The 27837-nt window shown below is 41.7% G+C and overlaps 1 protein-coding gene across 1 annotated transcript; it reads left to right on the top strand.

The window, feature by feature from the left end:
* On the top strand, window positions 1-26168 carry LOC138767582 (B- and T-lymphocyte attenuator-like). Its single transcript, XM_069945179.1, has 6 exons — window positions 1-381; window positions 19088-19432; window positions 21256-21303; window positions 22745-22864; window positions 24216-24259; window positions 24675-26168. Exons 1-6 carry the CDS (start codon window positions 294-296, stop codon window positions 24957-24959), a joined length of 930 nt encoding a protein of 309 aa, XP_069801280.1. The 5' UTR covers window positions 1-293; the 3' UTR covers window positions 24960-26168.
* The last annotated feature ends 1669 nt before the right edge of the window (window positions 26169-27837 follow it).

Genomic DNA, 27837 nt, shown 5'->3' with positions numbered 1-27837 from the left:
GCTGAGTATGAGATGAAGATGATGATAAGCTGACGTGTTCCTATAACATGATCTGCGGCTGACATGAGAGGAAGAGTCTTCTTCTTCTGTAGAGCAGACACCTCTCTGCAAGAAACACAGTTCATGGGAAAGTGAGAACTTCATCCTCTGCAGACCACATTGCTATCAGCCCCAACAATCCGCGAAGACGACTTTATTACACCCAGATCCACGCCTCATCCTCACCGTATAATTGGAGAAATGATGAACTATCACAACACTGCTGACAATCGCCACATAGCAACCTTTTAACTATGGAAACAATGGCGCCAACTTCTCCAAAGAGCCAAGTCCTGTTGTATATAGTGACCACCTTAACCCTTGTGATGAGCTTGGTAATCGGTGAGTACACATATTGTATATTCTATGAAAACTACTATGAAACCACCAGGGCATCACGGCCGCCATGCGGAACTGGGCTTGGCACAAGCAGCAGATGTAGCAAGGCTGAGCTTGTAATGTACTGGGGTATTAATGTCTAATTAATAATGTTCAATGAGACAATGGATATATCTACAGAGAGTTATTGGTAAAAAGGCCATTTCAGGACAAACCATGCTCAAAGATAAAGCTACAGTAAATTACAAATTCTACTACATCTGTAGTGCATGCCAAATTTAGACGTTCTAGTTCCTTCATCTAAATAGGCTTGGATAGCATCAGAGGGTGGGGAGAAAATATTTTAAGGGGTATTCCCACCTTAGAAATTTATGCCATATCCACTTTGACACCCCTATCAGAAGAGTGCTGGATGCCCCCAGGATACTTCAGAGACCAAGTAAATGTGGGCGGCTATGTCCTTTATTTTCTTGTGTTATGTAAACACTCTGCTCTACCAGGCATCATGGCCTCTGTTCTCCCAATGGGTGCAGGTCGTGGAGGTGGCACCACCATCTACCACCTATCCTATGGATATGGATAAAATTTTTATTTTTGAGGCCCCCACCTATGGGGAGAGTGGGGACTGCTCCTTGGTTTATGTTAAAAACCAAGTAAATTGGGCTGCTAGCTCCATTATAGTATGTTGGTGCTTTGTAAACACTCTGCCTCTTGTTGGCAGCTACCTGGTATCATGGCCTCTGTTCTCCCAATGGGTGCAGGCCGTGGAGGTGGCACTATGTCTATTGCTTCTAGATGAAATATACCTTTAAATAAATATTTGGAGAAATCGACTCGTCTGCCGTAGGGATCTTTCAACTGAATAAATGAGAAGTCCGAGGAAAATTTTTATTAAAGTATTTTATTGCCCCCCAAATGTTATACAAATCACCAATATACACTTATTACGAGAAATGCACATAAAGTGCATATCTACTGTGTAGGTGCCTGAGTAATAATCCAGTCTAGTTATCAAAAATAGATCTTCTTTACTGAGAGAATACTTTATACAATAACTGTGGACTGGACAAGACAGAAGCTGTACAGAGGACCTTTAGAGTAGTAGAGCTGAGAGTAGTTGAGAGGAGTTTGTGCTGAGAGTCCCGAATAGTTTAAAGGAGTTGGTTCTGAGAGTGCTGAGAGTCTTGAGTTTTAAAGAGAAGTTGGTACTGCAGCTTTAAAGTAGTAGGAGTAGGTCTTGAAAGTCCCAACCCAAGTAGTAATGTGCTCTGCTGGAACTTTAGAAGAAGAAGAAATTGTAGAATACTGAAGACTTGAAAATAGAAGTTTACTTGTGCCCGTGTTTCAACCTTTGTCGCTATACCACCTTTTGCCCACCAGTGTCTGGTGACCCGTCCTGTGAGGGTGACACAAGCCCCAGACTTTGTTACTTGGGTTGAGCAGAATGGCCAAGATTTCCTGGTTACACCAACACTGCAAGATAGAGAACATAGGCTTCTAGCAACTTTGCTCTATCCGGATCAGTTCCTCTTGCTATCAGGATACTGTCCTGCACTTTTAGACTTGTTCTAGACATGAGTTGGGGTTTCCCTGACTTGCCCTCTCCTTGGAGTAGCTTAACACTACATAGTGTGTAGAAGTGTTGCTTTAAAAAAAACTGGTGTCTGTATACTGTATACTTCCTCTCCCCATGTGTCAACTTATCCTATGTGAGTGGTGGAGAAGAAAGCATAGAAAAGAAAGGAGCTAAAAGATAGGTGGAGAAGAAGAGAAGGTCCTCATTGGTGTACAGATTACAACAAACAATAACCCTTTAGTTACCTGCAGTTGTGCAAAATACAAGTAGTTACATACAATAGCGACATCTTGAGGCAAAACTTAGGTACTTCATTACCACAGTTACTTGAAGTACAGGCTTTTGCGAGGGGTTAAACATACTAGTAACACCTGTGGTCGGACACCACAATGTCACGACCCGACTCCTAGAGCTGTGCAGACTGTGGTCGCTGGAGAGGATGATGGCAGTGGGACACAGGGCACTGGAGGGACACTGAGCATCCCTCTGCCATCATCCTCTCCAGCAGCCACAGCCCGCACAGCTCTGGGAGTCGGGTCATGACATCACCATTTTATCCAGGAAGTGAAGCCTTAATGCAGTAGTAAGTGCAGGGAAAAAAGTACTTTATAAGCATTTCCTGTAATAAGTGTATATTGGTGATTTGTTTAACTTTTAAGGGGCAATACAATACTTTAATAAAATTTTCTCAGGACTAGGCAGTGAACGGACTTATATTCTGTCTGCAGATCTGATTTTTCATATGTATCAATAGTGAAGCCAATCAGTAGCGAGTATCACATGTGGGCATGTACATTGTTAATGTAACACTGTGCACTTACTAAGGGCATCATATTCCTAGTGGTTAGGTTCTCGGCAGACTACGCCCTGATATCGTGGTCAGATAACACTAACCAAGATATTTTTGACTGTGATAAAAAAAAAAAAGTGTGACTTTAGATTTTTTTTTTGTTTTTTTACCTAGCCACAGGCACAGTCAATATAGGGTTAATAATGGACAGCAATGTGGTCACTAGATTAACACCAGAGCTCAATACACCAAAATAGTAATTTCTGGCATTCTGCGGCTTCATATACTGTGGAAGTTGCAGAAATGACATCTAGGACAAGCGCGTTATCTTTTTAGGGTTTTGTGGCTGGGGTTTGGCAATAACAATCTCCAAAAGGCATTTCTAATAATAGAGATTTTTTTTTAGCTCCACGATTTTTTTAAAGATTTCTTGCATGCACTACGTGTTTCGCATTCCAGGCCATGATGTAGCAAAGCAGGCCTAAAAAAGAACATTTGAACCACCATGCTTTACACTGCATGTATCCAATTTTTTTTTAAATGCTAAATGTGTCTACTGGCACTGTGGCTACATAAACACCTTCATCCAGATTAGTGTCCCAGAGGTTCAGCTGCTGGAAACTTTAGCTTTACCCTGGTGCAATCATTCTATATAGACCTGTGGGTTCAATAATGAAATTTGGGGACATTCAAAAATAATTTTTTCAACTATCAGAAATCCAAAAGTTTATATCCCTTTATATAATAATTTAGGGGGCTCTGGCCCTTTCACATCTGCTATTTGCTTTGTAGGAAGCAGTGACATTCAGGTCAAGTACTACAGTTTATTGCACAGATAGTGGTCAGGGCCCTGCTTGCTGTACAGGGAGGAGGATGATAACCCAGCTATAAGGCCTTTTCTTTGGGTTCCCCAACAGTTGGATCCTCACTGAATGTAATGGCATAGCTGGCATCACAGGTGTAGCTGGTTGGCTTTTGTGCTACTAATAACTATAGCGTGCTGGTTGGGGACTAATTAACCCCACCATGTGAGACAATATTCTTTGTAAATACCCCCATAGTGTTTCATTTTACTCCTCCTAAGATTTCTGTAAACATGTTTTAATCCACAGACAACCCCTTTATATCCATGGCATTCTAGCATTGCAGGTTGATTCAGAGTTTTTTAGGCAGTATGAAAAAAAATGCAAGTAGTGTAAGCACCTGTCTAACGGAAATGTGTCTGCTGTATTTCCTGCAGACACCATTGGATAGCTGCTAGGGTATTATAGCATGCTGTACCTATGCTGGAGTTAATATTGGTTGCCAAACCTATACAATTGCCTTTTTATTTCTCAGTGAAGTGTCAAAGAGGCGAAACTGAGCTGTTCAAGTGCCAGACCCTGGCACTTGTACTCACTTGCCCTCATCTCCCAGCACCTCCTTGACTGACATACATGACTATGTAGATAAATCAGGGAGGGGTTGGGAGGTGAAGAAGAGCGAGAGGATGTGCCAGGTTGTGGCACTCGCCCAGATCTCTGACACTTGGCTGAGAAATAATAGGGCAATTTTATAAATCTGGTAATCACCATCATCTCCAGGAAAGGTAGAGTCTGCTTTTATGCCTACACAGCTGTCCAGGGGTCTACAGCTGAAACACAGCAGACAGATTCCCTAATCATGTGTGTTTGCACTATTTGCATTTACTTTTAGGCCATGTTCACATGGTGTAAGAGCCCGGCCAGGTCACGGAGCGGCCAGTCTCTGAAAAGATCATCCCGGCCGGATGATTTTTCACGTGCCTGTGCGCCTGCATCAGAACTCTCCACAGCACACTATGAAGCTTGCAGCTGCCGCTCGCTCCGCAGTGTGCACTGACATGGTTTTTTACGGTCGCTATTCACGGAATAGTGGCCGCAGAAAACTGACATGTCAGTTCTTTGCATGTGTGAACATAGCCTAATACTGTGTAATAAAATCAACCTGCTACATTGGACTGTCTTTACCTAAGAGTGGTGCCAACTCCTGTACTAACCTAAATTAAGTTGGACCCTCAAAAATATCTCCACATTTAATTAAATTCCTTGACCAACCCCTAAAAATCGATCCATTTAAATGAATTGCCTGCCTGCTCAATGTCCTAATATTGTATCTGCATAATCACAATGTACAATGTACAATACTGTATTCACATACAATGGTGGAGTGGGGGGCCACCAGCTCACTGGTCAACGGCCAAAAAGGTTCCGTTGATCTTAACTAATTTTGGGGTGCTGAAATCGAAAATGATGTTCAAATGTTGAAATTGGCTCTAATTTTCAAGATATGGACATACTTTCTATATTTCTCACAGCCTGTGATACAATACTGGGAAAAGTTAGCATCATCAGTATTGCATCATCAACTGGTATATTGCATCATCTTAGAATGACCAATATGGAAAAAAGGTATCAGGGTTAGGCTAGGTTCACACTGCGTTTTTGAAATCTGTTTTTTTGCAAAAAAAAGGATGAAAAAAACGTATGCATTTGTGTGCATCCGTTCTTCCATTGACTTCTATTATAAAAAAAAAAAAAAAACGGATCAAAACGGATCAGTTTTTTTGACACAAAAGTAGTGTTAGGTAAGTTTTTGTGTCCGTTAAAAAAAATGGATCCTTTTTTTTTTTTTTACAATGGAAGTCAATGGAAAAATTGATCAAAACAGATGCACACAAATGCATCCATTTTTTCAACCGTTTTTTTTGCAAAAAAAGGATGAAAAAAATGGATTGCAAAAACACAGTGTGGACCTAGCCTCAATGGAACCCATCAATGCTTGCAGATTACTGTTGGACAGTTATCAGAGACAATCCCATGTATGAATACAAAAGACATGTGTAAATGCACTGAGAAGCCATTGAATAAGGACCTACATTCCAGAGTTCAATAAACATAATTAATTTGTAACAATTCTTGGATATGCCTGTAAATTGTAGTTGATTTCAGATAGAACTGAGTTTCCTATGAATATATTTCAAAAGTTTATGAACAGTAACCGAGCTTCCTTATGATTGCAGAAGTAATAAATCTGTCGGCTATTATACTGTATTCTATACATTCTATACAATTCACAAAAGAGTAACATGAGAACTCTTCCATATCATAGAAACTAAAGCCAATTCACATTTTTCCTTAAGATATTTGAATTCAGCACATAAAAATCATTAAGAAATGGATAATTTTATTTCGGAACCAAACAACTTTTCAAAATTTGTTGGCCAGTGATCAGCTGATCACATCTTTGCTGAGACCAAGAACATCATCATTATCACCTGCACGTCATCCGTCTGCGGTGTGTGGCTGGAAATGATCATTTTACGAGCCGCATGAACATTCCAGTGATCATAAAGTCTATCCGCACAATTATATATAGTTTAAAGGGGAGCTATCTGCAAGTTAGACAAATTTATTCAGAAATCCTCTGCCCAGTAAGCTGGTAGGAGCACTAGGGGTGTGGCTATAGCCCCTGAGCACCAATCCGTCCGACCCCCTCCATTGTTAAAGGAGAAGTCCGGCCAAAATTAATTTTTGATATGTTGTTACTTATGAAAAGTTATACAAATTTCTAATGTACATTAATTATGGGAAATGCACATATACTGCTATTTCCCTTAATTTAGTGTATCAGGAAGTGTTAGAAATATCTCTGAAGAAGTGACGTCACGACCCAGGGTGTAATTCCTATGGAGTGTCCAGCAGGGGGCGCTCTCTATATAGAAGTCTATGGGACTTTATTGTTTCTATGGGTTTCTATGTAATGTAATGTAATGTAATGTAGTGTACAGTGCTTTATTGAATGAATACATCTATGGAATACTTTGGGGAGCAAGTGTCCTTGCTCCCCAAAGTATTGCATAAATGTATTCATTCAATACATTCAATACACAGTAAGCCCGCCGATCCGCCGCATTTCCGCAGAATTTCCGCCGCATTCCCGCCGATCCGCCACACGCTGATCCGCCGCATTCCCGCCGATCCGGACCATATACATTGAACTACAGCTCCCATCATCTGCTTCTAGTATGAACAGGTGATGGGAGCTGTAGCTGGGTAATGGATATGACATGCCGCCGGGCACAGGGGGGAGCCGCTCAGTACACAGGAGCGCTCCCCCCTCCTTCTCCTTCCGGGATAACTTCCGCCTATACCAATGCTGACTCCCTGCCTGGCCGCCGCTCTCCGCTCACATATACCGGCTCCCGGCATCAGCGCGGACACCAGGATGCATCGGGAGCCGGTATGTATGGGGGGGAGAGCGGAGAGCGGCGGCCAGGCAGGGAGTCAGCATTGGTATAGGCGGAAATTATCACGGAAGGAGGAGGAGGAAGGGGGAGCGCTCCTGTGTACTGAGCGGCTCCCCCCTGCGCCCGGCGGCATGTGATATCCCTTACCCAACTACAGCTCCCATCACCTGTTCATACTAGAAGCAGATGATGGGAGCTGTAGTTCAATGTATATGGTCCGGATCGGCGGGAATGCGGCGGATCAGCGTGTGGCGGATCGGCGGGAATGCGGCGGAAATTCGGCGGACATGCGGCGGATCGGCGGGCTTACTGTGTATTGAATGTATTGAATGAATACATTTATGCAATACTTTGGGGAGCAAGGACACTTGCTCCCCAAAGTATTCCATAGATGTATTCATTCAATAAAGCACTGTACACTACATTACATTACATTACATTACATAGAAACCCATAGAAACAAAGTCCCATAGACTTCTATATAGAGAGCGCCCCCTGCTGGACACTCCATAGGAATTACACCCTGGGTCGTGACGTCACTTCTTAAGAGATATTTCGAACACTTCCTGATCTACTAAATTAAGGGAAATAGCTCTATATGTGCATTTCCCATAATTAATGTACATTAGAAATTTGTATAACTTTTCATAAGTAACAACATATCAAAAATTAATTTTGGCCGGACTTCTCCTTTAAGCATTAAGAATTGGAACAGAATTTAAAGAGACTTTGGCAATGTTTATTCTGTCCTATCTCAGGGTAGCATAAACTAGTGACAGAGAAGCTGAACAGAATGATGTATCACTCACATTGTTCTGTGCAGCTGATCCAGAGATCTCCTCCTGAGTAACATGGACAATAAGTAGTCCTCTCCATTATGTGTGTGAGCCCAGTAGTCCCAGATATTCATGAGAAGCAGAAAACTCCGCCCACTAGCTGCTGATTGGCAGTTATCTATCCATGCAGGGCCAAAACCATGACCATGGAGGGAGGAGGCCAAACACCTGGAACAAGAACAAGGACCAGGATATATGTATCACATATCCACACCAAAATATATCATAACAGTGTCTTCTAGATCTCCAGGTACTGCAAGTCCCAGAATGTTGGCATCCACCTCAGACTCCCTAGACGCACAATTAGTCAAGCCTTGAGAAGGCTCAGTAGAGTAATTAAGTAAGATAATAAGTGGTGATCACAGAGGTCAGAGCTCAATATGAAGCCCCCATTGGCCAGTGTAAAAGTGCCGAGAGCTGAGAATATCATAACATAGACAGTATGCCAGAAAATTACTACATTTTCTTTCCGTTGGATGTGGAATCTAAGAGAAAAAATTGCATGCCGATTGGGCATAGATTGTGCCAGGTAAAAAACATGACAAGTTAACGCCAGGAACAGACTATAAACAGGGAACAGGTCATAAAGTAAAGACTGAGATTTCTCCTCTTTTCAAATCCATTCCTGGCTTTGGCTTCAAAGATCTGTCAGATAAATCTGTCTGTGTAAACGCACCATATGTCTGTTTCCCACTTTGTGAAAGCCTTTCCATCTAGTGCCTAATTATCTATTTGCTTCAGAATAAATTGTTGACGTCGTATGTGGATGGAAAAGCTGTCTAAATTCCTTGATGTTGAGAGGGCACACAGAGTCAGAGTGAGAGTTAACGGGGTCAAGAAGAGGCTGAGGGAAGCCTGGATAGGCTAAATGTCCACTTATGTTTTTTTTATTACTCCAGGGGAATGAGTGTGATGATTCATGAATTTTTAAAAACAAAGGTACTTCATAAAAAGACATGACTTAAATTGTACATGTCATGAGGTGGTGGGTCGAATCGGTGGGTGTCCATGACGACAAATACGCATGAGACCAAAATGCATGCAATTTCTATTTGAACAGTATGGGGGTCACATGCATTACGGTCTCATGCGTGTTTGGCGCTAAGGTGACCCAAACTTCTGCTGGCAGCGTGGTATTGACCTCAGGAGAGGTATACTTTAATGTAAAAACAACTTGTTGTGTCCAGCATTAGTTTCCTTATACATTCTTTAAAAATTGGGAAGTTTGATTTAATGGCACCAGAGATGTCGTATTATGAGATGTACCTCATCTGAAAGTCAAACCAGAGTAAAAGCCACATAACATTGTCATATTTTTAATGGGTGTTTTTTTTCCTTTAGGGTGCCTTCACACGTAGAATATAGCAGTTCTGCAGTAAAATCCACTGCAATACTCTGTATTGTTAGTCACTGTTTACTTAACCCACCACTGCTAGGCTAATACCTTACCTGTCTGCGCTCCGGCCTGCTTCTCTATCTCCCGGATCCCTGACATCTCGCAGTAGCTACAACAGGACAGCACCTTGATTGGTCAAACTGGATGTCAGGGGAAAGTAGGCAGGAGCACGGGCAGGTAATGTATTAGCCTAGAAGTAGTGGGTTAAGTGGGCAGGGGCTACATCCTCGCAGTTGAATGTAGATATAGATGTAGCGCCATAGTAAATATCACTACAGAGTATTGCAGCGGGTTTAGCTGCCGAATTCGCAGCATGAAATCCCCTGCGATCCTATACGTGTGAAGGCATCTTAACTTCCCTCAGCTCATCAGAGTCATTGCATTGTGCTCAGTAACTCTTTGAGGTCTGGCACATATCTGTCTGGCCTTATAAGACTTTTTAAAACATTTTTAGAAAAATTATTTGTGTAAAGAAGTCTAAGTGATGTGTACCCATTGCTTCTCATGCTGATATTGAGCATTGATGGTAATACATATGAGGGTACTCTGCAGCCCTGACAGTAAGACCACAACAGGAGGATGCTGCGGTTGGAAAATTTCCCACCTAAAACAAAAGCAAACAAATGTGGGTCAAATATACTCTGTGCAAAAGGAGCAAAGGTGGGTAAAGCTCCTGAGATACCATACACAATATACTGCACAGACGACAATGAACAGTAAAGGGCAGGTGAGTCACACTAAAGTTTCTGCACAATTGTAGAAAACCTGAAATTTTTATTTCACTATTTACTGTTTGCACAATGTATAGGAAGTATAGCTGCAGGACTATGTAAAAGCAAGAATGATGTAATGTGCTCTATGGTAACTCAGCTCTAATACATAGCAGGTTTGTTTGCATCGCCTAGTTGCTGTGTGTGCCTGATGTTTGCGGCGCTGGTTTTCTTTTTCTGTCGGTCCCGCCTTTTTGAACAATTTGCTTAAGATCAAATATACTAATCTAATTCTAAGGAGCACTGGGGGCGTTCCTCAGCACTACAGAGCACGCCTCTTCGGCCTGCCCACTGCCACTTTGGGTAAGGCCCACTATGTTCTGTAGGGCCAGGGAACACTATAAATATACGTAGTAGGCACAGCCGAAAGAGGCTGCGGGCAGGGGTGAGGGGGAGGTCTGTAGTGCTGAGGAATGCCCCCAGTTCTCCTAGTGAGCTTATTAACATATTTGTTCTTAAAGCGCAACTATAATTTCAGTAGCCAAAAAATGAAATTCCTCAAATAAAAAGCCCATGTGTTACCTTTTAAAAAGAGCCCTAAACTGTGTTGATAGTGTGTACGCTCGCTGAGATATCACCAGTTGTTTGGCTCAGAGGAATAAATGAATTTTTCTCCTGGCTGAGAGAAAGTGGGTGTGGCCTATCCCTCATCTCCCTGGCTGCGTCCTTCCATTCACTCAGCAGCACCTTAGCAGATGTATCACACATAGCAGGATTAGATACAGCCCCAACATACAGTATCACAATGTAAGATTAGATACAGAGCCCCAGCAGATGGTATCACACACAGTGGGATTAGATACAGTCATCTGCTCTCATAACACTGTAGGATAATGTCAGCCATGGAGGTGGGGGCACCTGCTGCAGACATCTGATAGTGAGTGTTATATGTACTATGGAAGGACTACAGCTGTGTTGTGCTGGGACTTGTAGTCCTCCCCTCAGTGACTCACCCACTCTCCCTCATGCAGCAAATTGGAGTGATGGTGGCACTGGAAACACTTGTCCCTCCATCCAGCTCTTTCCCTGCGCTGCTCCTCACACACAACACCCTCAGAAATGTATATTGCAAAAAGTCTTATCATGACCTAAGCTAACTAAAACTGAAAGGTCAAAATATTTTATAGTTACGCTTTAATCAAATTTTCTCATAAACTGTGGAACTGACAGCAACCATCAGGTACACAGCAGCAGGGTGATATTAGCAAGTTCATTTGCACAAACCTGCTGATAGTTCCCCTTTAACCCCATGAGGACAGAGCCCAAAATTACCTTAAAGGGAACTTGTCACCCCCCGTGCGGGGGTGACAGGCTCCCGACCCCCTGTTAGAGCCCCCTATACTCACCTGATCCCGCCGGGTCCCGCTTCTGGATCCGGTCGGGTGACTGAGATCTCAGCCGCTGCAGCCCGGCGCGCGCGCTGAGAGAGGAGTCCAACGCTCATAGAGAATGACAGGAGAGTCCAGCGCTCCGTCATTCTCTATGAGCGTTGGACCCATCTCTCAGCGCGCGCGCCGGGCTGCAGCGGCTGAGATCTCCATCACCCGACCGGATCCAGAAGCGGGATCCGGCGGAATCAGGTGAGTATAGGGGGCTCTAACGGGGGGTCGGGAGCCTGTCACCCCGGCACATGGGGGTGACAGGTTCACTTTAAGGACTGGGCCAATTTTCAGTTTTGCTTTTTCGTTTTTCCTCCTCGCATTCTAAGAGCCATAACTCTTTTATTTTTCCATCTACAGGGCCATGTAAGGTCTTGTTTTTTCAGGAACAGGTGTACTTTATAATATTGCCCTTCAATCCACCATAAAATGAATGCCAGAACCCCCAAAATATCATTTATAGGGTGAATATGGGACAAAAAAAGTAATTCCACAAAGTTTTGGGGGGTCCGTGTTTACATAATGCACTTTACTGTAAAACTGACATGATATCTTTATTCTATAGGTCAGTCTGAACACAGCCATATGCATGTTTACATAGCTTTTCTAATGTTTTACTATTTTTATCAACAGTAAGGCTGGGTTCACACACAGTATATTTCAGTCCCTGTGCAGCCGAATTGGCTTCACAAGCGGTAAGTCCGCCAGTGACTTTCTTATATGTATTGGTTGGCTCCTGGTGGGTACTATAATTTCTTGTAGTTCCAGATATGTTCCTCATGTCAGGTCCTCATAGCAACCAAAACCAGGAGTGGATTGAAAACACAGAAAGGATCTGTTCACACAATGTTGAAATTGAGTGGATGGTCGCCATATAACGGTAAATAACTGCCATTATTTCAATACAACGGCCGTTGTTTTAAAATAACACCAAATATTTGCCATTAAATGACGGCCATCCACTTAATTACAACATTATGTGGACAGAGCCTTTCTGTGCTTTCAATCCACTCCTGGTTTTGGTTGCCATGAGGACCTGACATGAGGACCAAATACAGCCTCAAATATACTGTGTGTGAACCCAGCCTAAATCTTTTTTTTTTTTTTGCAAATGGCCCTATTGTAACTCCTATAGCGCTTCTATTTTTTTTTTGCCTACAGGGCATGGGGTGTAATTTATTGCTGCTATTGTAGCAGCATGCGTAGATCGGTACTGTGTGTTATTGATTCTGAGATTGAAGTCTGTAGAATGCTGCTCCCACAACTAGATGTCACTGTAGTCTTTGCCCGGCTGAATGTAAAAAGTATGTAAAGGTTAACTGATCGCTCTGTTGATTATGCATATTTTCTGCCAAACTCTCCTGATTTCTGTTTAGCCAAATTGTGAGCGAGCTACCTCAGGAAATGCTGCCCTATCACAGAGGGTTATTACGAGGGATATGACTAGGGATAATGTAAATCCTCCCATAAATCTTACCTGCCTAACACAACAAGAAGTGGGGCGACGCCTTAAAACCATTAAGATCCATAAATCACCAGGCCCCAGTGTCGGACTGAGGTATCTAGGAGCCACCAGAGGAAATGATCCTTGGGGCCCAAAGACATACTGACCCAGCCCTATCCTGAATTCATCTGGATCTGCGACAACTCCGTTCTAAATGACATGTTTTCAGTCGAACTATAACTCTCAGAATACTCTACACTTATGAAACTTTAATGAAGGGTATGTTGGGAGTTGTAGTTTCAGAGAGAGCAAACCTTTAATAATTGATTGTTGTGAAGAAGCTTCTGGTGGCCGTAATCTGTTACAACCATCAGCCCTGAAGGTCCAGCACTATATCTTTCTACAGCGGCAGCTCACATGTACTACAACTTCCAGCATATCCTGAGGGATTCAGACTATCAGTAAATGCTGGAAGTTGTAGTGCCTGCAGCTGCTGTAGTTGGAGGGTCTTAGGTACATTGTACACTGAATGCTTTGTGGGAGATCAGAATACATAGTTATGTGGGGGCTTAGTGTGTGGAAGTGACCCCAGAACAGCACACACACATATATATATATATATATATATATATATATATATATATATTATCATCACCATACTGTACCTCTCAACATACCATCACACTGTTACTGACCAAATCTTCCATCATAATACTACTACCTCCTTCATCCTCCTGCACCTCCATCATCATACTATTACCCATTCATCATCATACTACTACCCATTCATCCTTCTGAAACTCCAAGATAATACTACTACCCCTTCATCATCATACTACTACCCATTCATCCTTCTGCCCCTCCATCTTCATAATACTACTCCCTTTATCATCATACTACTACCCATTCATCCTCCTGCCCCTCCATCATCCTCCTACCCTCTCATACTACTACCCCCTTCATCCTCCTGCCCCTCCATCTTATTACTACCCATCCAGCTGCTGGACGGTCAGTGGGAGTGGGGGAGGGGCCCTCCGCTGGCCCAGTCCGACACTGCTAGGCCCAGAAGGTATCCATTCAAGGGTTTTGCAGGAATTAAGTATTGTGTTAGAGAGACCCTTATTTCTAATATTTTAAGATTCTATAATGACAGGGATTGTTCCACAGGACCGACGCATAGCTAATGTGGTTCCAATATTCAAGAAGGGGTCAAAGAGTGATCCTGGAAACTATAGGCCTGTAAGTCTAACATCTATAGTGGGCAAAGTATTTGAGGGGTTTGTAAGACATGCTATACTGGAGTATTTTAATGAAAATAACCTTATAACACAGCACCAGCATGGATTTATGAAGGATCGGTTCTATCAGACTAATCTGATCGGCTTCTATGAGGAGGTCAGTTATAGACTGGACCTGGGGGAGGCTGTGTATGTTGTGTATCTGGACTTTCAAAGGCATTTGATACTGTGCCACATGAAAGGTTGGTCTATAAAATGAGGATGGTGGGACTTGGTGAAAATATATGTAAATGGATAACTGGTTGAGTGGGGTAACGTGGGGGTCAGTATTGGGTCCATTTCTTTTTAATTTGTTTATTAATGACCTTGTAGAGGGGGTACAGAGTAGAATCACTATTTTTACAGATGATACTAAATTGGTTAAAGTCATCACCACAGAAAAGGATGATATATTAAAGAGGGATTTGGAGAAGCTGGAGGCTTGGACAGAGAAATGGCAAATGAAGTTTAATGTGGTTAAATGTAAGGTTATGCATTTGGGCTATAGAAATAATAAGTATAGTTATGTGCTAAATAATAAAACACTGGGTAAAGCAGCTTACGAAAAAGGACCTGAGGGTATTTTTCAGGAATAGCAGGAGCCTTGTGTGAACTGTGCCTGGTTTGTTGTGACACACCGGATTGCTTTTCATCCAGCAATGCAGGAGTTAACCTGAGCTCTGCAAGATTTATGCTTCAGCTGAATTTGATGCTGGGGTCAGGGCTGGTCCAATCAGCTGCTGGACCTAGCCTCTGATCCTGGATAAATAACAGCTAGCTGCTCACTTCTATGCTGGCTATTTCAGTTCATACCTGGATCCCAGCGTCCCTGTGTATACTCCTGTTATTCCCTTCCTTATTCCCTCTGACAGCTCGACTTGTTATCCGACCTACCGCCTGACCTTTGACTATCCGATTGTATTGCTGATTTTGTACTGCATTGTCCGTGTGGTTTTGACTTGGCTTGTTCACCATCCGCTATTGTGTTTGTTTGTCTGTCCTGTTGTGTGTTCCACTTATACAGCATAGGGAACGCCTTCGTGGTTGTCCACGGCCGCCTAGGGCCGGCTGAGGCAAGTAGGTAGGGCAATGGGTGGGTTCAGACTCAGGGCCCCTTGTCTTGTTTTGTCCGTACCTCCCTGTCCTGACAGTATTGGTGAAAAGTAAACTCAACTTTAGTAATCAGTGCCAAGCAGCAGCTGCCAAGGCTAATAAAATAATGGGATGCATCAAAAGAGGCCGAGATGCTAAAGATGAGAACATAGTTTTGCCTCTTTATAAATCACTGATTCGACCACACATGGAATACTGTGTACAGTTTTGGGCACCGGTATATAAGAAGGACACAGCTGAACTGGAGCGGGTGCAGAGGAGGGCGACCAAGATCATTAAGTGAATGGGTGGGTTACAGGACCAAGACAGGTTATCAAGCTTGGGTTTATTTAGTTTAGTAAAAAGACGTCTTAGGGGCGATCTGATCACAATGTACAAATATATGAATGGACAGCACAGAGATCTTTGTAGTGATCTTTTTACTCCTAGGTCTGTAACAAGGGGGCATCCTCTACGTCTAGAGGAAAGCAGGTTTCACCATCAGCACAGACGCGGGTTCTTTACTGTCCGAGCATTGAGACTGTTAAACTCTCTGCCACATGATGTTGTCATGGCTGATTCATTAATAAGTTCAAGGGAGGCCTGGATCAGGGGAGTAGCTAGGATTCATGGGGCCCCATAGCAAAAAAAAATACAGGGCTCCATAAACCCTATATGCTCACAGTTAAAGGGACAGGGGCCTGCCAGCCCCCCTTAGCGCACAGGCCTGTAGCAGTGGCGGGGTCTGCCTTTATGGTAGCTGTGCCACTGGCCTGGATTCTTTTCTTGAAAAATATAATATTAAAAGTTATGGGCATTAGATCTCTGGTGATACATTGATCCAGGGATCATTCTGATTGCCATTGGAGTCGGAAAGGAATTTTCTCCCTGTAATGGGGCAATTGTCATCTGCCTCATAGGGGTTTTCCCCTGGATCAACACAGAGTTTCTCTAGGTTGAACCTGATGGAGTTTTGACTTCTTTCAACCTTATTACCTATGTTACAGCTCTATTGTACTACTTGAGGCCTAGACAAAGCAAAATATTAACACTATAGACAAGACAAGGTTGTGTATAAAGCTCCGCAATCTTTCCCTGATCTATGAAATTGGGGCTGTAACTTTGTTCATGTACCTCTATGCCATAAGCAGTGTTGAGTGAACTGTTCGAGAAAAGTTACGTTTGAGTCGAACATCTTGATTTACTCGAACTGAACATTTTACTGTTCGTTCGAGTTAGTGTTCGAGATCGAGCGCCTTTCTGCCAGCCAATCAGTGCAGAGCACATAGAAGTGTCAGAAATGTCATTGCTGAGGTGTAGGGGTCTCATTGGCTGCTAAAATCACATGACCATCTCATATATATATTACTGTGATGTGTTCTGGGCGCCATTTTCTGCTCACTCACTGTGCTGTACAGAGTGCTCTCTGTCTGTCTGTCTGTCTGCTTGCATGCTGCTATTTAGCTTAGTTAGTTAGTGGGGTGTTTAGCAAGCTCAGGGACTTGGGGACAAGCTTAGGGACTTAGGGACAAGCTCAGGGACTTGGGGACAAGCTCAGGGACTTAGGGACAAGCGTGGACTTATTTAGATAGCATTTTCCTCTCCATAGACAGCAATACTTGGGTTTTTAAAGCAGGGTGACCTCCATTATTTTCTTATTCACACTCAGTGCCCAAAAGTCCACTTTTGTCAGTTTTCATTGCTGAATAATAGTATAAAAAATGTCTTCCCATCTGTCATACTCATCAATCAATCATACATAGGAGATGCTTAGTTACATTTATCCTGAGTTTGTAAAAACTAATTTCTGTTAGTTTTGGGGGTGAAATACTGTTAAAATATACTGTGTGTTATTGTCATACAGATATATATCCAGGAATAGAAGTCTCTCTGTTGCTAAATCTTTCTCAATGGAGAAAAGTGTAATTTTCACAGGGGTATCTCCCCCAAAATAATTTTTTTGCATTAATAAATAGTCCACCCATAGCTTTCCACCTTTCCAATATCAAAGCTGGGTGACCTCCATTATACTGACTAATATACAAGATGCTGGGAAAGCTGGGTGACCGCCATTATACTTACTACTATACAAGATGCTAGGAAAGATGGGTGACCGCCATTATACTGACTACTATACAAGATGCTAGGAAAGCTGGGTGACCCCCATTGTACAAGATGCTCGGAAAGCTAGGTGACTGCCATTATACTGACTACTATACAAGATGCTAGGAAAGCTAGGTGACCTCCATTATACTACTATATAAGATGCTAGGAAAGCTTGGTGACCGCCATTATACTGACTACTATACAAGATGCTGGGAAAGCTGGGTGACCTCCATATACTGACTACTATACAAGATGCTAGCAAAGCTGGGTGACCGCCATTATACTGACAACTATACAAGGTGCTAGGAAAGCTGGGTGACCACCATTATACTGACTACTATACAAGATGCTAGGAAAGCTGGGTGACTTCCATATACTGACTACTATACAAGATGCTAGCAAAGCTGGGTGACTGCCATTATACAAGATGCTAGGAAAGCTGGATGACCGCCATTATATTGACTACTATACAAGTTGCTAGCAAAGCTGGGTGACTGCCATTATACAAGATGCTAGGAAAGCTAAAAGACCGCCATTATACTGACTACTTTGAAAGCTTGGTGACCTTCATTATACTGACTACTATACAAGATGCTAGCAAAGCTGGGTGACTGCCATTATACAAGATGCTAGGAAAGCTGGCAGACCGCCATTTTACTGACTACTATACAAGATGCTAGCAAAGCTGGGTGACTGCCATTATGCAAGATGCTAGGAAAGCTGAAAGACCGCCATTATACTGACTACTTTAAAAGATGCTAGAAAAGCTTAGTGACCTCCATTATACTGACTACTATAGAAGATGTTGGGAAAGCTGAGAGACCTCCATTATACTGACTATTATACCAGATGCCAGGAAAGCTGAGTGACCTCCATTATACTGACTACTATACAACATGCTAGGAAAGCTGGGTGACTTACAAGTGGCGTCACTGCCACCTTAACTCTGCTACGCCACTACCACCTCAACTATGCTACGTCACTGCCGCCTCATCTCTGCTACATCACTACCTTTATTACCTCAACTCTGCTATGTCAATACCTTACTACCTCAACTGTGCTACGTCACTGCCGCCTCAACTCTGCTACATCACTGCCACCTCAACTCTGCTACTTCAACTCTGCTACATCACTAACTTACTACCTCAACTCTGCTACATCACTACCTTACTATCCATTGAAAGGAATAAAGTGTTTTACCCTCTTAATTTTTTCTATCTGTCATTTATAGAGCCAAATTTTCTTCACTAAGTTTTTCCATGTATCCAGTTTACTCTTCTGGATTGTAATTACAGGTTTTCCTCACCTGTATAGGTCTCAAAATTAACCCGAACATCTCCCATTGACTTTAATGGGGTTTGAGTCAAACTGAACACCACTACTGTTCAAGGTTCAACTCGAACTCTAACATTTTACTGTTCGTTCATCACTAGCCATAAGGTACACACATTCTACGGTACTGTCTACCATTCAATACAGAGACCCCACAATATACAGACAATCCGAGGTTCACCTTTACACTATAATGGGCAGCAATAAAATATGCAATTTTTTTTTTTTATTTACTTCTTTCCTATAATTAAATATTGATTTTTCATTGTTATTTTTTTTTATTCAAACCTTTCTAAAATAAGATTACTTAGGGGGCATTGCTCTTCATTTTAGGGGTTTACCGAAGGGATGAAGCTTTCTAATTTTGGTAAATAAAATGTCCATGAAAGTGGCTTCTTCTCCCTAGTGCGGTAACTGATGTCATATTTGTTTTTTTCCCCCTAGATGCCAGTTTACAGTGTATACCAGGAATAAACATGGCAGGACACCAAAACTTTGGTCAAGCATTAGGACAGTCTGTCATCCTGAAGTGTCCGATTCTCCTCTGCCACCTGGAATTACCCAATGTTACTTGGTGTAAAATAAGTGGAGATCCATGTGATCCTGTGAGATCCGGAGAAGGAATCTCTTCTGGTGTGGAGGACCACAGAGAAGACAGTGCTGTTTATATTCTGAAGTTTGAGTCGGTGCAGATGAATGATACTGGATATTATCGATGTAAAGCCATCTTTAAGGACCAGACACAGATAGTGGGCAGCACAGTACAAATTGCCGTATCTGATGTATCTGGTGAGTCCCATTGGCTTTCATATGGATCAAAAGTTTCTTGTTGTGAATTTTTGTCTTTTTTTTTCTAAAGATGTGTGGTTTTACTTAACTGTGTGTACTCTTTAGTATAGGGATTTATTAAAGCTACATAATGGTACTGGTGGTCTGAGGGAAGAGGGTACTTAGTACAGATTCGCTTTAAAACATTTCTTTTTTATTATGTATTTTTATTACTATATATAAGTTGTCTGTTGGCAAAAATATGTGCACCCCCTGTTCACTTCCAAAATCTTTATGTATTGTATATTTGACAAAATATTTAAAATGGACAAAAATACATTAAAATAGATCAGCAGCAGCTCTGACAGTGAGCGATTATTGTCTGTGTGTCTGTCAGGCTGCTGGAAGTTGTAAGATAGAGGATGGACTACTGTAAGTTTTATTGTACATTTATGCCTTTTAGCCAATATGTACCCCACCTGTGCCCCAACAGTGATTAAGGGCCCCTTTTTTCTATCCCCTATTAGTGCTGTTCTGGGGACACTTCCACACTCTGAGTTATATACTCTAATCTCCCACAAAGCCTCCAGTGTACAATGCACCTAGGACCCTCCCAGTACAACAGCTGCAAACACTACAACTCCCAGCATTTACTGCAGTCTGCAGTCCTCAGGATGTACTGGGATTTGAAGTACAAATGAGCAGACAACTCAAGTGGTTGTCTTCTCGGAAAATACAACTCCCAGCATTCTCTGATAGCTTTGTATGTGTAAGGCATTCTAAGAGTTGTAGTTATTGTTATTCTGGGAGTTGTGGTCACAGATACATCAGTCCAAGATGGGACAAGGTCAGCATGTCGCTTCTGTCGGGTTCTTTATTTGGGTGCCCCCCGTGATCAGTTCTATTGGTGGACCACAGGTACCCTAGTCCTACACTGGGTCCTGCACAGACAGTACAGTTCTTTAGTGGGCCCTGGCATCTGTACTGCTCTGTAGGTCCCCCCCAAGAAACCTGGACACATGTACCGGATACCAGGGCATACATATGTGTGCACCTTCAAGGCAGAAAAGTGAAGAAACAAATGGGTTATGGAGGCCCAAACACATTTTTTGCACAGGGGCTCTTTGCACTCTGTGTCCGCCCCTGATAGATATATATTAGTTTACAACATTCAGTACAAAATTTAGCAAAAGTTCTGTTAATCACAAGCTTGACGCTTGGGTGGTTTATATTGGTAAAACCTGCTAAATTACCATTGGTCACATGGCAGAAAGGGGAAGAAGGAACACATGACCTCAGGTGGTTGGCCCATAATGCTTTCTCAGGCTAAGAGACTTAACAGTATAATACAGGGTATTACACACAAATTTTAAAACTATTGGTGAAGTTTAGATTTGGGAACTAGACCAGTCCGAAGAAATTTTTTTAAGTTTAGTGAACCGGGCGAGCCAAACTTTCAAAAAGTTTGCTTATCTTTAAATATTATTTAACTATTATAACAATTATTTTAGTTTTTGTTTAATACAATATCAAAGTAAAAAAAATCTACTGTATGTCACCTACAGTATAAAATATGTTAAATTAATTTTATCAAATTAAAAGGAAAAAAACTTTTAAAAGTAACTTTAAAGTGAAAAAAAATTTTTTATGCAAAATTAAAATATATTTTATATGACTCTTAATCTTGTACAATTGTTTTGCCACGGATAGTTTTTATACCTTAAATAGACATTCAAAACAAAAAAAGATAAACATATTGAAAAAAAAGTTTATCCTAGTAATGAGGATGTCAGTGATACTTCTCCTTTTTGGTACAGATTAATTGTGTTTCACTTCACTTTCAGGAGAACATGTGGTTGAGAATAACACCGCTGTAAACATCACCGAGACAGGTAAATTAGTTTTTCTAAGAGAAATGTCTACAGAAAAGGTTTGGTGATTTTTGTTATTGTCTTCAGAAATTCCCTCATGGGAATATTATATTTAAGTAAAAAATAAAAATAAAATAAGGAACTTCTCAACTTATAGGTAAAGATATTATTGGTATTGTAAACTGCTTGAAAGTTTGTGACTCCTAATGGTGTGTTCCTGTGAAAATAGAAAGTGGACGGGCGCTTCCTGGTGTGGTATATCAGACAAATGGATGTGCTCATGCAGAGTAGTGAACGATCCCACTCATCTGATGTGGTTGGGCAATGTCATAGGCACAAAGTACATGGATAAAGTGCGGCACAGCTCTATGAGGACGACTACCAACAATCCAGTCACCAGAGTGTGTGCAAATCAAGCAGGGACATTGACCCAGGCCAGTCAGAGAAAAGAGGACTTCCTCATAAAAAGAAAGCGCAACCAGCCAAAAATGTAAAATAAAAACGTGCGTATGCCACTGAATGTGAATAGGACATAAACATGCATAGCATAAAATTAAATTTAATAAACAACGCGTTTCGGTTCAGTGTTATCTCATAGAGCCTTCATCAGGTAATTTTTATGCCACGCATGTTTATGTCCTATTCACATTAAGTGGCATACGCGCATTTCTATTTTACATTTTTGGCTAATTGGGTTTTCATTTTATGAGGAAGTCCTCTTTTATCTGCCTGGTCCGGGTCAATATCAATGCTTAACCCTTTGAGGAGCAGGCCCAAAATGACCCACTGGACCACGCAAATTTTGATCTTAGTGTTTTCGTTTTTCCCTCCACCTCTTCTAAGAGCTCTAGCACTCTCAGTTTTCTATCTACAAGGCCATGTAAGGGCTTGTTTTTTACACGAATAGTTGTACTTTGTAATGGCGTTTTTCATTCTACCATAACATGTATGACGGAATCCCAAATATATTATTTATGAAGATATAAATTGGTGAAATCGTAAAAAAGAATGCAATATGGTAACGGCTCCATAGACTTACATTGACTATCAGTCGGAGCCCCGCTGATCACATGACACAGAGCAAGGAGATGATCAAGCTTAGTGTGGTCCTTTCATTTAAACCTGGACCAATTAAAACTCTCTGACATGTCAAAAGTTTTTAATGAAATTTTAAGAAACTTTTGACATATCCTAGAGACATGTTAATTTTAATTGGTCAGGTTCCAAGTATTCCCTGACTGGTTGGTTGAACCCGAGAGAACCCTTCACCTTCTGCTATCTGTTGGTGGGATAAGGTTGGTCCCATAGACTTGCATTATTTGATGGCTTAGTGATACAGAGGCGGGAGCACAGTTTGCCCAGAAGCAGGGCCAGGCATCCTAACTGCAGGTGTCGGGATAATGTAGTTAACGTTGTTTTTATTAATATTTGGTGACACCTTTTATACTTTTATACATTACAGGTTCTACTGACAAGATTCAGACTTTTACAATGCTGTTATATATTATACCATTGCTGGGAGGAGTCTGTGTTCTTATTATCATCATCTCCCTGATTATTTACTGTCAAAGACATTTAAAGGGTAGGATGCTTGTGTTGTTTGGATTTTTAAGTGTCATTATCCTATACCCCAAGTATCAGCGTGTCATTATCCTGTAGCCCAAGTGTCAGTGTGTCACTAGCCTGTACCCCAAGTGTCATTATCCTGTACCCCAAGTGTCATTATCCTGTACCCCAAGTGTCATTATCCTGTACCCCAAGTGTCATTATCCTGTACCCCAAGTGTCATTATCCTGTAGCCCAAGTGTCATTATCCTGTACCCCAAGTGTCATTATCCTGTACCCCAAATGTCATTATCCTGTACCCCAAGTGTCAGTGTCATTATCCTGTACCCCAAGTGTCAGTGTCATTATCCTGTACCCAAGGGTCAGTGTCATTATCCTGTACCCCAAGTGTCAGTGTGTCATTATCCTGTACCCCAAGTGTCAGTGTGTCATTATCCTGTACCACAAGTGTCAGTGTGTCACTATTCTGTACCCCAAGTGTCAGCATATCATTATCCTGTACCCCAAGTGTCAGAGTGTCATTATCCTGTACCCCAAGTGTCAGTGTGTCATTATCCTGTACCCCAAGTGTCAGTGTGTCACTAGCCTGTACCCCAAGTGTCAGTGTCATTATCCTGTACCCCAAGTGTCAGTGTCATTATCCTGTACCCCAAGTGTCAGTGTGTCACTATTCTGTACCCCAAGTGTCAGCATATCATTATCCTGTACCCCAAGTGTCAGTGTGTCATTATCCTGTACCACAAGTGTCAGTGTGTCACTATTCTGTACCCCAAGTGTCAGCATATCACTATTCTGTACCCCAAGTGTCAGAGTGTCATTATCCTGTACCCCAAGTGTCAGTGTGTCACTATTCTGTACCCCAAGTGTCAGAGTGTCATTATCCTGTACCCCAAGTGTCAGTGTGTCACTAGCCTGTACCCCAAGTGTCATTATCCTGTACCCCAAGTGTCATTATCCTGTACCCCAAGTGTCAGTGTGTCACTAGCCTGTACCCCAAGTGTCATTATCCTGTACCCCAAGTGTCATTATCCTGTACCCCAAGTGTCAGTGTGTCACTATTCTGTACCCCAAGTGTCAGTGTGTCATTATCCTGTACCACAAGTGTCAGTGTGTCACTATTCTGTACCCCAAGTGTCAGCATATCATTATCCTGTACCCCAAGTGTCAGCATATCATTATCCTGTACCCCAAGTGTCAGTGTGTTATAATTTCATGTTTTATTATTAATCACATCCAAAAACTGCAACAAACAAAGCAAACGTGTATACAATAGAGTATTTTGAAATGTTGTTGCTATAATCCATTAAAAAGTTAAAGGTTAAAGGTAATGCTATCTTACAAAACTGTCTTTCTCTCTATCCCTATAGTAAATCACAGGTCATCCCCTCAGGATCCTGCACCTACTGAAGAGGTGAGTGACAGTCATTGTACATACAGTATAATGTACCACAGACCTCATAGGGGTTGTCTCATGTTATATTGAATACAGATGACTTTTAGGAAGGAATATGTCAGACAAATAAGTAACTATGATAGTAATGGAAGCTTCAGTAATGGAGGCCAGTGATAAAAAAAAAATCTTCAGTGATTCTGTTGCATTGTTATCTGGGTTAAATGATAGTAGTGGAACGTTTGATATAAAGGAGCATTCTAGGCAAAAGTGATACATTGTACCACGTTCATGGACTGAGGAGGAAGAGCAAGAAATTAAAAAAAAGTCATGCCCTGCTGCCCAGGTCCTGCTTGTTTGTAGGAATTAATTTGATTGTGTTGTACTGCTCCCTAAATCTAGTCCTAAATATTGATAAATGTTCTTATTTCATCAGCTTCAATTTGTGCCTGTACCAGGAAGCGCAAAGAACAACATGCAAGGGGCCACGCTGACCCAAATGGACACAAATTTGATCTCGGTAACTGCTGAGGTCACATATGACAATGCCCATATGGGCTTCAAAGCCACCACCCAGAAAGCGTCTGATCCAGAAGAAGACTCCATTGTCTATGCTGATCTAAACTACAATGCCAAACAGACAGGTTTTCATTTTGACGATAACTGTGACGTTGAATATGCGACGGTACATCTCAACGAGGCCAGAAAGAATGATATATAACTAAGGAGATGATAACTCTTTTATAGTTTAGAGAAGTTCTTTAATCTCTGCCATCAACATATCTAAACAATGAGGCCAGACGTATTCTTGTGTTGTAATTGTTCTATTGAAGTTCTACTGGTCCATAGTAATATGATCAATGTTGTTCAATGTCAATTCTGAGACAGGAACTCTTCAAGCGTGACACAGGTTCTACTGGCCCACACTACTGTAGTTCCACCATTAATGATCATCCATAGCTTTGGTCCCCCAGTGCTCAAAGAAGTGTAGTCAATTCTGTTAGATGAACTCTTCAGATGTGGCAAATGGCAAATTAATTTATTTATTTTAGATAAGTGTTCCACCAGGTTGAACCGTACTAAAGTTGTCTAAGGGTTCCTCATCATGAACCCTTCTTTTTGAGTTTCCAACACAGACTCTACCAATATTATCTTAGATGGGGATTCATGATCATGTATTCCCACCGATGATACTCTGGATTCTGCATAATTTTTTTTTTTAACTTGACAAAAATTTGAAAAGTGTATTTTATTTTCTTACCATTTCATTAGAGACAATGAATGTAAATGTTTTTATAAACGTGGAGCATAAACACTTTGTTGTTGATTCATGTCCTAGGCTATATTAGGAAAACAGTCTATGCCAACAGTGATTCCTAATATTCCTGGTGAGCTATTTCAGACTCTCCTCAAAGTGATGTCTACCTGACCTACAGTGGTCAAGGAAGTAAAACCAGATTACCAGATTAAGACCTGTGGAGGCTCCTGGGCAAAAAATATAAGGTCTTCTCCTATGGATGCAACATAACAACGTTTATCATTATCATAATGTTAATACTACTAGGGGTGATATTTTCAAAATCTAAGAATAACATTTGCTAAAGATTAGTGTCGGAAGGCTCTCCCTTTTGGAAGATAAAAGGGCGTAAATGGTGAAGATGTCTAGTGGTTAGGCCGGAGTCTGACTGCAGCACGTGAGACTCACCATTATCTCAACCATCTACTGTGGTGCATCCAAATAATTTCATTGTGATTCAAAATGATGTGGGGGTTTGCCATATCGGTCTTTATAGTTGAGGTTCACAAAAAAGTCTTGCTGGGTAAAGAAGTTCCCAAAAGTTTTTTCCTTTCCCCATTTCTATATTTCAGCCATGACTATAGATGACCACTCTAACCTTCAACCGCTGGTCACATTTTGCATTGTTTTTGTGAAAGTAACAAAATCACAGAAATACGTCTGCAAATGATCGCTGACATATATATTATACCTCACTAATAGCAAAAAAATCACAGAAGGGGTATATACTACAATCTAAAACTTGACTTTTAATAAATATTTTATAAAAAACATAGCCCCACAAAACAAACAAAGAAAGAGAGGAGCCCCCTATCAAATAACATCCTCCTCACAAAATAAGGCAACCAGGTGATACAATAATTTAAGGTAAGAGTATTGCAAACTTTCTTACCTATTAGATGAATAGGATGTAGTATCACTCCAGATGTTTAACAGGGAGAGGACAATTGGTTAGTGACAAACAAAAAACATATGGAGACAGTTGGGCACAATACTTAACCCTATCAGTCCCTCATAGGTGAGTGTTAGATCTAAAGCCTACTCCCACAGGGTCTATGGAGCACTCGCCCTAAAAAGAGCGACCCCTACCCCGATCTACCCCTTGGTCAGTCCCTATTAGTCCCTTAAAGAAAAAAATCTAATGCCCCTAAGGTCTCCAACGCGTTTCCTCCAAACACTGGATTCATCAGGGAGAGATATCCATAGGCAATGCAACAGGACTATAACCAAAAAACATTAACATACACAAACAAAAAGTTATACCCAGGCTAGTGAGCCTCTAAACAAAGGGGTATCAACTGATTCAGACAGTGGTCTGCATATCAGATATATGCCGGCTCTCACCACTCTCACTGGCGGAGTCCCGGGAGGTACAGCAGTGGCTCCTCTCCCCTACTCGGTTCCTGGGCGTCTAATAAAGATATCCGGATAACGTCAAACAGGATGCCGGCAACCCCAGCATGGCGCGAACGCCACCGCGTCACATCCGGTGACGCGAACGACGTCACTCCACTTCCGGCTCCAGATTCGGCATCTACCGCGTCATCCGTTGCTACGGTGACCTGGCGCTACCCGATAGTGCTACAATCAGCAAAGCTGGCTTTCAAGTAGGATTCACATTTGGCTGCATATATAAAGTTCATACTCAGGTTTTAAATTAATCAAGTAATTACTATGTATATGGTGGAAAGATAACCACACACATATACAGAAACTTATCTCAAAAACAGACATATACCAATAATTTAATACCACAAATACTTAGCAAATGATAAAAAACATAAATATGTTGTATAGTCTATAGACGCAAAAAGCGCTACCCATTAAACCAAAAAAACGCAGAAAACGCATCAAAAACGCAGCAGAAACGCACATCATGTGAACAGGGTTCAAACATAAAATCAGTCCAATACCATTTTCCACTCAGTGTATGTAATGTATAGCATCCAACCATACACTGAGGGTCCCCTATTATTACATGGGGAAAAATCTTCAGAAGAAGCAAACAAGACCCTCAAAAGTCAATTACAAAAAACTTGTGAAGTTAAGCTGCTCATTTAGACCAGTGGGGGATACAGTATGGAGGCGATAAATCCATTGAGTCTCCTTACATAGCAACAATTTGTCCCAATCGCCCCCACGAACCGGAGATTTAACCACCTCCATACCCACAAATGTTAGTTTTTGACAATCCCCGTTATGCTTTTGATTTATGTGTCTGGAGATAGGTTTGTCGGCTTTTTTGGCCACATCTCGAAGGTGCTCACCAATCCTCCTTCTAAATTCTCGTCTGGTCTTACCA

The sequence above is a fragment of the Dendropsophus ebraccatus genome, chromosome 11, assembly GCF_027789765.1.
Source record: "Dendropsophus ebraccatus isolate aDenEbr1 chromosome 11, aDenEbr1.pat, whole genome shotgun sequence".
Lineage (NCBI taxonomy): Eukaryota > Metazoa > Chordata > Amphibia > Anura > Hylidae > Dendropsophus > Dendropsophus ebraccatus.
Note: the sequence above shows the minus strand (reverse complement) of the source record. Positions and strands in the feature narration are given on the sequence as shown.